The following is a 15003-nucleotide window of genomic DNA, read 5'->3' on the forward strand; positions in this document are numbered from 1 at the left end:
TCCATTTGACATCCTCAGGTCACAGGGAGTTCACGGCAGGGTCGCGGGCGGTCAGGGCGGAACCGGGTCCGTGGGCTGCCAAAACCGTACCAGCCTTGTTCCCACTTGTTTCCCGCGAGCCAGAACGGGGGCACGACGCGAGTTAAGTAAAGCTGAGCGACATCCATGTAAATTAATTTTCCTCTTATCTCCCCGCACATCAGCCCCATCGTCTTCCCCTGCCGGTCGTGCTGCGGGCCTGATTAATTAAATCACGCATCATTATCCGTCTATGATTTGCTTTGCTGCTTTCCTCTGTCCACTTGGATTTGAATAAGCTGCAAATCTCCCATCTCAGATAAAATGTGTGTTTGTGTGTGTATATATTTATATAAAAGATATACAGCGATACAGATCTATGTAATTAAAGTAAATACATAAATGGGAGCATGTGTATTGATGTCAACTAGCAGTCAACAGCCCTCTGAACCCTTAGAGTGGGTAAGTACCACTCAATGGTAAAAAAAAAAAAAAGACACAGGGCTCCGCCACAGAAGTCTAATGGCCTCTCTCTTTACTTTGACTTCATTCACATTATAAACATTAAACTGAAGGGCTTCTCCTGCTGGTCTCACTGAGGAGATACAGAGGGAGAGGAGTCTTGTGAATGAGATGTGATGAAGGTCAACGACAGCCAGCTCAATCAGATCCGCAATACCATCAGGTTTCAAAGGTAGCGTTCTAAATTGTAGTATTAATTACTAATCCTATTTAGCCATTTAGCAGCCACCTTTATCCAACGAGACGTACAGCATAGACACGAGTTGAACTGTTGGCTGGGAGACGGACAACCTAACCCCTGGACTGCCCTGCCCCCATTGGTAGTCAGAAGAAATAACTAACAGGCTCCTTTCACACAAACAGGATACACACATCTTTCTCTGACTTTACTACTCGTTCTTTTGGATGGAATGCCACACTTTAAATGATATGCATATGTACATACTCATACGCACATGCACACACTGACTGATACAGCACAGAAATCAAATTCAGATTATTAAGATATTAGTGTAATATTACACATCATCGACAGACCGATACAACTGGCATAACATCAGGTGAGCAAACATACTAGAAAATATGTGGTACATGTCCTATTAAAACAAAAATCCTCTCTTTGTTTGATGAGTATGAGCCAAGCAATTTCACTCTGTCTTTCTCTCTTTTCCTCTCTCTCTTTCATAAGAAGCTCCTGTGGAGGTGGAGAGAGGTCATGGCTGCCTGGGATGGCACTGTGTTCCCTTGTTTAAGCACACAACAAGAGAGAAGTTCAACAAGTTCCACAATCAACCCACTTCAGAAGATAGCTTGTGGTAAATTCCAATGTAGATTTCACAGAGATCACCGAGTCGAGATCTAATCTGAAATAGCCAAGGACATTGAATCAATAGTTGATATAATTTCTGTCACAAAATAGGAACAGACAATTTATGACACAATTATATACATGGTTATATATTCAGGGTATAAATGCGTATTCTTTTTAATCATCAAGCTTCTTGAAAATCCTTCGGGCCAGGAAGAAAGGACTAAAGAGGAAGATTTATTCACAATGACCTTTATCGCTTTTTCTTTTTGTCAATAACAAAATAAAAAGATCCAACTACAAACCTAAAAAGAGAGCTACATAAAACAGAACACAATGTTTTCCTTCTAAGCAGCTGATTATGCAACAGGCACTTTTGTAAATAGTCCATATAGCAGCTCTTAAAACCCAATTAAAAAAACAGGGTGTCCTACGGTGAAGGCGGTCACCATTAACGGCCGTTTTACAACCAAGTACGAAAAAAACCTCCAAAAGAAAAATAGGAACTAAGATCAAATCTGTTATAGATTAGCAGGTATCCTACCTAGATAGCAAATGAAAGGTTGAAACCATCACACCGCAGCTGAAAGGTGTTTTATCGACTGTGAACTCTTGGACAAAAGAGGGCTTCAATAGGAGCCTGGGCATATCTCTCTGCAAGGGTCCTTTGACGCACCTCCAGCCCCCTACCCACGCCCACAACCGCTATCTGCGAGCACTGTACTGGCGGCCGATGTTGCTTCATTCACGGTTATTGACCGGGACGAGGGCGCTCTTGAATTGAAAAGAGAAGCTTCATGAATAACAATCAATAACCCGGCTGGGGGACAAAGATTACACACAACGCCCTGTAACACCTGGCAGGAAACCTCTCAAGCCCCGCGCCTCATCACTGCCTGAGCCACTGTTAATACCACTCAAACATCTGGCTGGGGAACTACAATACTGCCATGTATTGTGTATTGCTTGTGTATTGCTCACACTGGCGTAAACGGGAAGGAGTACATACATGCAGGGGTGTGTGTGTGTGTGTATGTGTGTGTGTGTGTGTGTGTGTGTGTGTGTGTGTGTCTCCCTCTCAATGATGACATGTTTCTAGCCTCGATTTCTAAAAGTCGCTTACGATGCAACAACTCACTCCACCCAGGGTCATCGCAAAATATCAGTGAGATCAAAAAATAACCATTTTCCATGTTGCATCAGAAAAGGGGTCACCAAGCCAACTACCCAAGCAAAACAGCAGCCGGAACGTCTAGAAAGATGACAACTGACATTAGGGAACACGGTGAGGGAGGTGAAGCGATAGATGTGGGCTACTCTGTAATAACTAATACGGCCCCGATTAAAGCCTGCTGAGTTATATAGTCAGCGATCTTGGCCGGCAGCCATGCCGGGATTGAAAACAAGCAACAAGCAGGTTTTTTTTTCATCAGCCGATTGCTGGCGTGTCAAAAGCTGAGTTTGTGTGCAACTGGTTCCTTCAGTCTTCCAGTTTACCATTTGGCTAAAAGGACCCCTTTTTGGTTCATTTCCCAAAACAGAGAAAACGTTGCCGGTTTGAGAGAATAAAACCTTAATATATTAGTTCCTGATGAGAATAATACAACAAGAAACACACACGCCTACATAAATTCATACACCATCTGGGAGAGGTGCCAGATTAGGCATAATTGTCTAGAAGGAATATTAATTGACCCTTAAATATTTTAGTAAATGAGTGAGAAAATGTAGACATTTAAATATACAGAGCAAGAAAGCCTTTATTATATTCTGCAATACATGTTTGTCATATTATACATAACAGAAGAGAAGACCAGTGAAGGCTTGGAGAAGTTTTACCCTTTGGTCACTGATGTGAGTGTGACACAACCTTCGATTTAACTTAATGTCATTACCGTGTGGTGAAAGCCACACACTGATAACCACAACAAAGGTCAATGTTGAGGCAGGGGTGTGTGAAACCAAGACCATGAGGTCTGACAAGATGCTGGTGAGCAGATCTGAAGGACAACTGGTGTTTATTACTGCTGCAACAATTAGTAAAAGTAATCAGTTAATTAGAATTTAGATAGTCGATGAGTCATTGACAAAACTCTTGCTCCTCATCCTAAGCTTAATTTCTGAATAATTTATAATGGACTTCGACATTATTGATCTTTAAATGACAATTATGAATCAATTAACCAAATGCGGAAAATAAAAATCCCCAGTTGAAGTTGATATAGTTGCTTGAAATGCAGCCCTAATAAATATATTTGCTCAGGATTTTGACCAAACAATCCTTATAATGTGCATTTAATTCCCTTTCAGACCCAAAAACTGCTTAAATCTTAGGAATTCTGAGCTAAAACCGTGTGATCGTTCAGAGCATGGGGACACAGCGCCCCCCTGTGGCCTACTGGGCTGTCTACGAGGGAGAGCAGATGCTGTACAACAGACCCTTCAGATAATGGAGGGAAACAGTTGGCTCCATCAGAGAGGTCATAGATCCATAGACAAGGTGCAACTGCATGGCTACTGAAACATACTGCAGATATTTCATTTTCGTCTGTATATACATGTAGACTCCATAGTGACTATAGAATATAGAATACTATAGATTGATTAGATATGCAAGGAATGTTTTGTTCTCTTGAAATTTCTGTTTTACAGTTTGTGATGGAAGTATTAATTTACATTTCGCTGGTGTCGCGTGTGTGTGTGTGTGTGTGTGTGTGTGTGTGTGTGTGTGTGTGTGTGTCCATAGCAAGCAGGTAGAAATGAAGTACACATGGTAACCATCATGGCATAAAATAGTATGCAGAATATTATTGTTAATTCTATGTGAATAAAAAAATCTGAATCACTATCAAAGTGTAAATCATTTAAAACATATTTCAGCAGACACTTGTTAACGTGTGCGTGTTTGTAAAAACATAAAATAATAACATCCAACAATCACCCAGAAGATCCCAGGTTTTGGCCTCATAGATACAACAATAAAAAGCTTTTTCCCCACAAACAGTCATGCAAACAACCACACAAACAGCTACACAAACCAAGCCTCATCGTCTCACAGCTGTGAAGACGTGATGGTGCAAATACAACAGTGAAAGGTTCTTATGCTAAAGTATGATATGATACAGCTAGTGATATCTCAACGACATTCATCATGGTGCCCATAATGTAGGGCATACACTAAAATGAATCCAAAACACGCTTAAGGAAGGTCCCTGTACAGGCTAAGTCCAGGGGTGTTTGTTTGTTTCAAACAAGGTTGAAACCGAGCAGCACCCAGGAGGTCGTCAGAGGAACAGTGTCGCCAGGGCAACATGCTGATACCGCGTCAGTCGACGTGCACTGGGACAAGTTTAACCAAAGAAAAGCAGCAATGTCTGCCTGCTGCACTCTAATTCCTGGATCAATCCGGGCAGCGCCACGAATTAAAGCGCAGTATTAAACCCTCCCAAGAACCGTTTGGATCCCAGGGTGAACGCCTGTCAGATATTACAATACTCCATTTCCTTACATTGACACAATATGCTGCTCGAGTCAATGGGACACAAGCGGAAGGTCGCCCGTTCTGGAAGAACAACAAAAATAAAATAAAAAAGCTTTAAAGTGACACTAGCTGTGGTGTGCTGTATACACTGAAGGGAACAGAGAGTTTTGGATCGCTTAAAAATTCTAGCTGGGGGACGAACAAAACACAACAGCCTTTGCAACTTGAACGTCCTTATCTGCAGGGATTCTATCCAACATAGATAAAGCGAGTCAGGGATGTATAGGAGATCCTTCCCCCCCGACCGCGAGGTAACACCGAGTAGATAAAAAACGCGACAAGTCCCGAGTCAGACAAGTGCATTCTGGGTAGTGTGAGTGCAAGGGATGGCCAGTTCAGAATACTATCTTGCTAGTGCCTTCTGTTCCTCGGGCGCCGTTTATCACATCGTCCATCATCGAGGTCCGCCAAGAACGCAGCACAGTGCTCAAGAGCACAGAGGAACACAACGTCTACGATTAAAAAGGACCCCTGGCAGCCCTTGCCATGGAGAGCCATGCTTAAATAAACGATACTAAAGGAAGACACATGGCCAAACAGAACATTGACGGTGGATAAATGAGGCAAGATCCCCCACCCACACCGCACACAGACGCACATTGAGTCATAAACACACCCACACATGCCCGTTTTAGTCCAGCGGCACGTCTGCAATGCCGGACCCCATGATAGTTGTAGCCTGCTTGGACTCCCTCATCTTGTCCAGGCCGAAGAGGAGGTCCAGCTGGGTGATGGGACGCAGGTGATCCTCGTCCAAAGGCCTGCAGGACACAGTCCGCACACAGGTTACACTCTGAACGTCACCCGTAAGCCCCGACTAACACCGTAAGGATGCTCTGTAGGTCATCGGTGCGTGTTAAAGATCGACTTTTCATTGATTTCTCCTTGAAACAGTTCTTTGCACATGCGTTTGCGGTTGCCGAGCAACAAGGGATAACAGCTGACACTGACCTTGCTTCCTACTTAGTTATCTTTAAAACAGTAATTATATGTACCAAGAAAGCACTATTGTGAAGCATGATACACGAACAAAATGACAAACTGCCAAAGTTGAGACAACCCTGTTTACTTGATGTACATTTTTCCAAAATGTGTATTTTTTTATAACTTGGCAAATCCCACACCCATCTGTTCCAGGCAGACAGGGAACATCGATATATAGTCATGATAATAACACAGTCTGTCACACCCTAATAATAAATAATGACGTGTCAGCTTAGGAATTTAAAGCCCAATGTTAAAAGAAACACTTGAGCTTTATTACATTTAACCATATGGCCTTTTGGGAGATCAGGTTTGTGCCAAATAAAATACATCCCTTACTTCGTTTTGCTAATGTTAAGTCATATGTTCGTATCATTAATCATATTTAATTTGGACTAAAAATCACTTAATAATTTTTTTTTCTGTGTCACTACAATGTCAGTGAAAACGCTAAAACTAGAATGCTAAATGATCATCCCCAAAATATCTCGAAACTAACCAAAAACGAATCTGACACTAACCCTACCCTGACCCGACCCTAACCCGACCAAAACCCTTACACAACCACATCCCGACCTCAACACTAACTCTAACACCAACCCGACCATAATACCAACCCTTAAGGTTCGTTCACACCAAACGCGAAGGGGCGACACGATCCCATTCAAAGTGAACGTAGAGACCACCAGCGACAGTTTATGATTTGTCGAAAGACCCTTGATGATGAAATGAAAGACCCTCTGCATCAGAACACGGCGGCTCTGTTCGTCCGTGACCTACCGCTCCTCCTCCTGGTCCTGCATCTGCTGGGCGATCTGCCTCATCTGCTCCTTGCGGACGTAGTCCCTGACGCGGTACATGGCCGCGTCGCGACACAGCTCGCGCAGGTCACTGCCCGAGAAGCCGTCCGTCTTCTCAGCGACCTCCTTCAGGTTGATGGCGTTGCTCAGCTGGACAGCGACAGAGAGACCCAGAGAAGGGGAGCGAATCACACACTTTGACCAGGTGATTCACTTTTAGCAGACAGCTTTAGCAAACAAGTAAAGCAGACACATCATCGCAAAACAGTCATTAATAAATCATAAATGATCCATTATTGAATAGATGGATTCAATTAATAGTCATACACAACATTTAGAGCACCTCCTCCAGACATAACGGAGTAAAAGTAAATATTGCGATGGGCCATAATGCAAATTGGAAGCGTTTGAATAGATTGCGTTGATGCCATAACGCATTTGTAACACAACGATAAAAAACGGTTATTTGACGTTGTTTCTAAAATAGGGTTAAAGAAAAAATGCTGAATTCAACATGCTTACAAACGATCCAAAAGAATACCAGATCAACTACTTCAAGGAGAAATGCAGAGATTACACTATATGCCGATATGCATTTTTCAGTCATCACTTCCATTTAAAAGATGGGCAACAGCGATGAAGACAACTATGCATTGACCAAAAGGTTAACGTTGGCTTCTATGAAAAGTACAAAAAAGTGTCAAACTCTATCAAACGCTTACGTTCTCTCCCGCCAAGATGAGCTTCAGGATCTCTTGTCTCTCTCTTGTTTTCTGTGGAAAGTCAGACGGATAAAAGTAATGACCCACATCCATATATTATTGGACAAAAGGTTGACTGTTTAACAAACATTGATCAAAATAGGGAATGGTAAGTACCATAAATGTTCATCATTATGCTAAATACATGATTACGGTCTGGACTATTAATTCCAGCCCAAATATGAATTCAATCGATTTTTCTTTAAATTAGGCACTTTCGAAGAGCAGTGCATTTTGTTTGGAAGAGAAATGTCAGTCAGTAGCACATCTCTCATAACGGAAATCACGGAAACCCTGAGAAGAAGCCATCATGGCTGGTCAGGTTAGTTTACTAAAGGCCAATCCACAACAGCAGCAGCACAAGCAGTGTTAGTAGTGATACTGTGTGTTGAACCTTACAGGCAAGCCAACATGAAAGGTGGTGGGCATGCGACGCAGGATTGCTGGGTCCACATCTTGGGGCCTGTTGGTCGCCCCCATCACCATCACCTAGCATAGAGCAAGAACAGAGTTAACGAAACAATCACACAACACGGATCACCTACCATAGATAAAGACCACAATGCTAAAGAAAAAAATGATACACCAACCATCCCCCATAGCACATAGACAAATTAATCTATGAGGTTGTTCAGCCTTTAACCTGCCTAGCGGTCAAATTTCTGAAAAAGGTCATCAAAAGTCCCTACCGGCTATGGATGTGGGTATTCACTGCATTATCTGGCAAGTGGCTATAGTTCTGGATGGGGCCGTTCATCCTTTCACCTGCCTAGTGGGTATTTTTTATGGATTAGGTCATTCAGACTCTCACCTGGCTGCTGGCTTCAGTTCTGGTTGAGGTCATTCAGACTCTCACCTGGCTGGTGGCTATAGTTCTGGTCGAGGTCATTCAGACTCTCACCTGGCTGGTGGCTTTAGTTCTGGTCGAGGTCATTCAGACTCTCACCTGGCTGGTGGCAGCAGTGTCCAGGCCGTCCCACAGGCTCATGAACTGGGCCTTCATCATGGCTGTGGCCTCGTGGTCCAGGCTTGAGCGGTTCCTCAGGAAGGAGTCTGAAGCGAAGATAAGCAAGCGATGGTCTTTAGAAGCTAAATAAAAGCCTACGAAGTGTAGCTAGGCATATTCAACCCTGAGTTGAAGTCCTGTTCATTTTCTGGAGAGACACTTTGATTATGAATGCAAGTGAAGTTTGGCGAGAGATCACTTATTTACATGAATGAATATAAATTCCACAAACTTTGTAAACATTTACTCTAAACATTCACAGTGATATTGACATTAGGTATGTATTTGGTCTTGTATTATGAATACAATAAATCAGCAAAGAACATTGCTCACGGAAAATATGGAGATTTACTGATCTGTTGTAGACAAGGATGCATAATGTATCAGGAATATTATGACTTGAAATGTTCTGAGGTTCAACAAATATCATTTAATTTCCTCTTCTTGTTTGAATAACAGGAGAAACTGAAAATGTCTCACTCGGTTTAGCTTACTAGAGTTTGGGCTAGCCATTGCCATGGGACCAACATACGCCAACATGCTAAACGTCAACTGTTAGCAACACAATGAAGTAGGGGCGGGGAAAATAATCGATTATTCAATGCGTCGCAATTCTCACTAGAACGATTCTGTCTCGATGCAGATAAATTAATGATCGGAATAAAAATAAAAATAAATGACATTTCTTCTCTTTTTTTTTGCTGCAACACTGTTCGCCAGAGAGGGATAATTTTGTAATTTTAAAATTATTGAATTTATCTTCAGTGTGTATTGGCCAATCTGATTTATCTTGACACGATTGCGATTCAGCCTACGCATAGCATGCGTGCAAACTCACAGCCAGACACAAGAACTCCTTATAATTCAAGAGCAGCTTTTCCTTTAATGACATAGAAAAGAAAGATTAGAAATAAAATAAAACTGAAACCTATTTTTTGCATGCTTCCATATTATGTTATAATGCAAGCTGCATTGATCATTGCATTGTTCATAGAAAGTCATATTTGTGACAAAAGCTTTCTCTCTTATGAAATATTAGATAAGTTAATTCATCTGTTGATGTCTTTAATGATCATCACAAAACTCTGAGTAGCAAACCCAGGTGTATGTATATATTTTTGAAAATCACGCATGGAAATGTACATAAAAAAAATTGTTGCATCGAGATGCATCGATAATCCCTTCAAAATCGAATCGTTGAACTCATAATCAGAATCGAATCGTGAGGTGCCAAGAGATTCCCACCCCTACAATGAAGTCACACTGACCGATCTCATCGATGAAGATGATGCAGGGCTGGATTTTCACCGCCAATGAGAAGACGGCAGCCGTCAGCTTCTGTGATTCGCCGTACCACTTGTCCGTCAGCGTGGATGGCTGCAGGTTGATGAACTGACAACCGGAAGCTTTGGCTGTTGCCTTGGCGATCAGAGTCTTTCCGCACCCCGGTGGGCCAAACAAAAGCACGCCTAGGAGAGAAATTCAAAGAGTTATGGAACAGATATGAAAACATATTATTTGAAGTCTCCTACCTACTAGGCAACTTTAAAGTCGGGCCCGCCTTCGGCACTACACTTTACACACGAGACTGGTCTAGACGAACGGTCTTGCCTTGCCGTCGGGTCAGTGGTCCACACTAGGTGATTGGGAACATGGGGGGTCCACGCATGAACACTCTACCATCAGATTCTCTGTGCCTTCTCTTAAACCCTTGCCAAATCTAGCAGGGAACATGTAAACTCAAGTAGACACGAATGAGGATGACCTGCCCAGAATTAATTGATTTGGATTCAAATGAAGAAACAAATGCTGTGTTCCAATATCCATACTTCCATGAGTTCACTTAAACGTAGTACACTATCCGCACTCACTAAGTGCGCTTATTTTTAGATGTCAGTGTTGTTCCAAATCGAATACTCCGTGGTGCAGTAACAGGAAATTACGATCACGACTGCTTTGAACGGTGAACTCTTTACGCCTAGCAGCTATAAAAACTACAAAGTTACTCTATTATTGCAGACTATGTGGAAAATGCGCCGACTTTGGCTCAGCCTGGCTCCGCCCTCTTACGCTACATAGCTAAGATGGCTGCCGTTGAGTATGAAAAGCGTACATCGATCCACACTTAGCGATTTTTTTGAGTACACCATCCAGGTCCTTTCAGTACACTTATTTTTGCCCGATCTGAATTGGAATGCCCTACATCAGTGGTTTTCAAACTGTGGAGCGCGCCCCCCCTGGGTGGCGCCAGAGTTCTTCAGGGGGGGCGCGACGTGAGAAAAAAATTAACCCGAAAAAAACCCTGAAAGACGATGATTCAAATCATCAGTCGTACTTCAACTGTAGAAGTAACATAACTAAATCAATTTTCAACCGTTTATCTTCGTGGAAACCATTTAACAAATCTACACACTTGTATCTTCAATAATATCGAAACAGAATTTCGATATCATTTAAAATGTCTTCAGAATCACAGTTTTAGTTTCAAACCGGCGTCGTTTTCAGTTGCTTATAATTTAGGTCACCATAGCAACGCTGGTAAACAAACCCCGCCGAATAGTCGAATCTCTGGACTGAAAAGGCAGATCTGATTCGACCCAGAAAATTCAGAGTCTGGGACCCTGAATGAATCTGTAAACTGGCAGTTTACACAGATTAAGATGTTCAAATGTATTTAAAAAAGGTTAAGCTAAAACATGCTTAGATAAAGTTGTTAAATTGTGTTGTTTAAAAACGCAAAAAGATGTTGTAATGTTTCAGAAATATGTTTAGAAAATATTTTCCAAATGTTTTAAAATTATGATCGGAGATGTTTGAAATGTGTAAAATAATTAAAATAGCTTTCAAAACACGGGTATTTAGAAATAGAAATTGGGGGGGGGGGGGGCTCAGCTGAATTTTTTTCTCTGAGGGGGGGGCTCACTCTCTCACACTTTGAAAACCCCTGCCCTACATAATCAAACTAAGGCCAGTAAGTACGGATAGTATGATATTGGAACATATTTCTGTGTATTTAAGTTTATGTTCCATTCTTATAGGATTATTTATGTTCTTCTCGATCAATGTAGCGGTGCTTTTGTAGGCATGCTCCCCTCTAAAAATGTCAGCTCTATTATTCAAAAGACAGAAAAAAAAACAGAGAAATAAAATGAACAGTACAAATGGAATATGGATATACCGAAACCTTTCAAACGAAAGACACAGTAATTCCTAGTGTTTTTGCAGGTTGTAGGAGTTGTTGCTCTGGTAGATAAGCAGCAGTTTAAGCCATTTCAAATTACAGGGTTAGGTTAGGGTTATGGTTAGGTCCGATGACTTGTGTTTTCATAAGAATGATTATAGGTTAGCAATGAGACCGATGACTCACACATCTGAGTCATCGGTTTACAGGAACGGGTTGTTTGCTTCCTCCTACTAGAGTCGGTATCAAATCGGTCGGAATAAAATGTTGCCGTCCTGACTCTACGGGGGTGGCCAAATAGCTCATGAGACCTCCCACACTACATGATAAACAGAGCTGACTTCCCTCCCGACCAGCCCCCCAATCCCCGACTGAGTCAGCGAGTTTGTCGCCTAGTGGGTATTAACCTTTAATAGACTGATATTTGTTAGTTCGTTTTTTTGGATTTCATTTAATAAAATAAAGAAGAAGTGGGTGATCTCAACATAGCCATGACTCAAAGTCCAAACGATATTTAGGCCACACATGTAAAACACTAGTTTTAAACGGCTTCAGCAACACAGACTGGAAAAGATAAAGAATCTACAACTAACCTACGATGATTCTTTATCAGTACATTTGTGGTACCTTTAGGTGGCTGGAAGAGCTTGGATCCAGCCAGGAGGTGTCTCTTCTGGAACGGGAGGATGACTGTGTCCTGCAGCTCATAGATGACCTCGTCCAGCCCTGCTACGTCCCTCCAGGTCACCTGCAGACAGGAAGTAAACACCTCTAACCTCCGCTGATCTCAGACAATTCAGGAAGCGTGTGCCTTAAGCCCTCCACTGAGTCACAAACATTGTCTCCAGTCCAGAAGATACTGCGATGACCTCAATCACACCACAACAACAGGTTGTGTGACAATCATACTGTGTGAACCACGATTGCCGTCTAATAGAGTTGGCAAAAAGATGAGCTGGAAGACGGTCATCTTATTTAACATAGTATTACAGTAGTATTATAGCCTGTGCAAAATGAAAGTGTGTTTTTCAAACCTTTATTGATCGTGGGTCCACTAGGAGTGACGCGATGTTCATCTCATACTCTGTGAGTTTGACTCCCTCCACACCAATCCTTTTCATCAGCAGCTCTGCCTAGCAAATCGAATACAACACTTTTTAGAGCAGTAAAGAGTAACAATACAACAAAGACGAAAAATAACATTTACTGTTTGAAAAAAAAAAAAAAGCTAACCTTTTTCTTGGCCAGGTTTTTCTGCTTCTGAGTTGGGTCCATGGCTTCCATGACCCATTTGATACTGTAGTATGTGGCAGCGCCAAAGATGGTCAACCTTAGCAGCATTCCAAACACCTCATTCCTGGTCAGCGGCCGCAGCAGCGCCTCCCGTGGGAGATCTTTCAGCAGCATCTCATTTGGCAAGGGTCAGTCCATTGACTTGAGAAAAGAGCGATACAGTTATTTTGGGTGCAATTAGGAATTTCATCAATCTCAAGGTTTAACCTGACCAGCCAGCTTGTTTGGATATATGTTTTATGCAGATGTTTTAAATGATTGAAGCGCCGTTAGGCATTTGACTTTGCATCACCAGCATCATAGTGATGCCAGTGCCAAAGGATGTTGTTAGCTATCTGACTATGTATGTTATCAATTGCAAATCACAAACGTATACACTGATTTATATAACACAAATAGCGTGACACACTGGACTCTTGATAAATCTTAAATATATAATTTAATATTTTCATTAAAGCTTGTGAAATCAAAAGAACACTTACACACCATCAACCGGGTGAATACGGTTTGATCGTCATGAAAGTCGGTGCGGTTACCATCGTGACTCGGGTGGAAACAAGTGCTGCAATTTCCTTGGTGAGTTTTGTTCCGACTCTGCGCTCATCGAAAGAACCACTGGATGGCAGACTTGTACGTTTTTTCAACAGTCTTAGAAACCTTCAATTTCAGAACTGTAGACTTATAATCGAGTGCCCTATATAAATTAGATACTGTACGATTATGTTAAATTAGAATATTAACTGATTTCGAAATAGCCTACAGTTTTAGCATTTTTAATTATGTATGCAAGCATATTGATTTAGTTTATATTTTGGCTTGATATAAATCTAATACAACTATCATATAGAATTCCTGAAATGAGTCCAACATACTGCAAAACATTGTATGTTTCTGTTCAATAGCAAATCAAAACCCCTTATTTTCCTGTTTTCTTTCAAGGTGAGGCTGCTATAAATCAGACACTTTAGGTAATGATAATGATGATAAGATCAATCTATCGTGTGATTGGATAATCAACAATCCAAGATGTGTCTAATTGAAAAGTCTACATTCCAAGAAAGGTACTCTTGGTCCCTTTGTGATCATCTGGCCCGATTTCAGTTTGATTTCCATTCATTTCCAATTCTATTTGATGGTGGATAATTCAGTCTCCTTAACACCGGCCACACAGATAAGGCTTTAACAAATGGCCTCCTCCAGCAAGGCAATTCATCACACCCGGGCCAAAGGGATTCTAAGTGTCACTGATTTAGAGCTTTCCCACTACTCTTAAAATGGCTTCCTCCTCTGCTTGTGTCCAGACTCTTCCCTTTCCTCTCTGCCCCATGATTGCATAGGAGTATTTGCGCTAATATAATAGAAACATTTTGCCCTTTTGCCTTCGTATTGATTCAGTACTATCTTATGAATAAAGTGAATGTGGATTTATTTGTAATGATCCCCTTAATGGCCTAATAAGGACACCTACTATTTGTTTTATGATGTTTAGATAGAATTTATGAGTCAAGTCCGTTTATTTGTAAAGCCCTTAATCACACTTAGTGTCTCAAAGGGGCTTCACAAGCCCACATTATACGACACCACATAACCCTATATGCCCTTTAAAGGAATAAGCTTCCTTTAAAGGGAAGGGGATAAAAAGGATAAAAGTATTGAGAAGCACACAGTCACGCTACATCCACCCAACATTTAATCCTGCTTCTAGTCAATACACATGCAGCATGCTGGGATTTCATTTTTTGTGTTGCTTTGTTTGTAATTATCTTGATTTGATGAATTGAGGTAATTTCACCATGCTGCACTCCGACATTACATACATGACTGAAATTCTCTTTTAAGCTTAAACATGCATTGATTGATTTGATCAAACTTTATTTATTGCAACATGTGCAAAGTGGTGTACAAGCAAAAACTAGCAAAGCGGAACTAGCTATGACATTTATTCTATTAACCAAACATACACCAGAGAGATGTAAAGTCACGCCTCACCAACCACCGTTCACAAAATCCTTTTTCCGAATGGTTGAATGAATAAATAAACTCTCACTGGGATACAGTTGCCTCAGAAGACAATGGTAAAACCTTCCTC

The 15003-nt window shown here is 41.5% G+C and overlaps 1 protein-coding gene and 1 long non-coding RNA gene across 3 annotated transcripts; both read right to left on the bottom strand.

Annotated features, from left to right (window-relative positions):
* Nucleotides 1–911: 911 nt before the first annotated feature.
* LOC115545704 (uncharacterized) lies at nucleotides 912–2384 on the bottom strand. Its single transcript, XR_003977141.1, has 2 exons — nucleotides 1893–2384; nucleotides 912–1403 (listed from the first exon to the last, which is right to left on the bottom strand). It is a non-coding gene; the product is annotated as an uncharacterized LOC115545704 (long non-coding RNA).
* Nucleotides 2385–3082: 698 nt separating this feature from the next.
* atad1a (ATPase family AAA domain containing 1a) lies at nucleotides 3083–13464 on the bottom strand. Of its 2 annotated transcripts, none has more exons than XM_030359108.1 (10): nucleotides 13401–13464; nucleotides 12855–13055; nucleotides 12656–12754; nucleotides 12249–12369; nucleotides 9709–9909; nucleotides 8381–8487; nucleotides 7834–7923; nucleotides 7396–7446; nucleotides 6654–6823; nucleotides 3083–5650 (listed from the first exon to the last, which is right to left on the bottom strand). In XM_030359108.1, the coding sequence occupies exons 2-10, from the start codon at nucleotides 13026–13028 to the stop codon at nucleotides 5521–5523; spliced, it is 1143 nt and encodes a 380-aa protein (XP_030214968.1). In that variant the 5' UTR covers nucleotides 13029–13055; nucleotides 13401–13464; the 3' UTR covers nucleotides 3083–5520. The 2 variants fall into 2 exon arrangements, with proteins under 2 accessions (XP_030214968.1, XP_030214969.1); XM_030359109.1 differs by having other exon boundaries at nucleotides 13397–13460.
* Nucleotides 13465–15003: the final 1539 nt, after the last annotated feature.

The sequence above is a fragment of the Gadus morhua genome, chromosome 6 (genome assembly GCF_902167405.1).
Source record: "Gadus morhua chromosome 6, gadMor3.0, whole genome shotgun sequence".
NCBI classification, from domain to species: Eukaryota; Metazoa; Chordata; class Actinopteri; order Gadiformes; family Gadidae; genus Gadus; species Gadus morhua.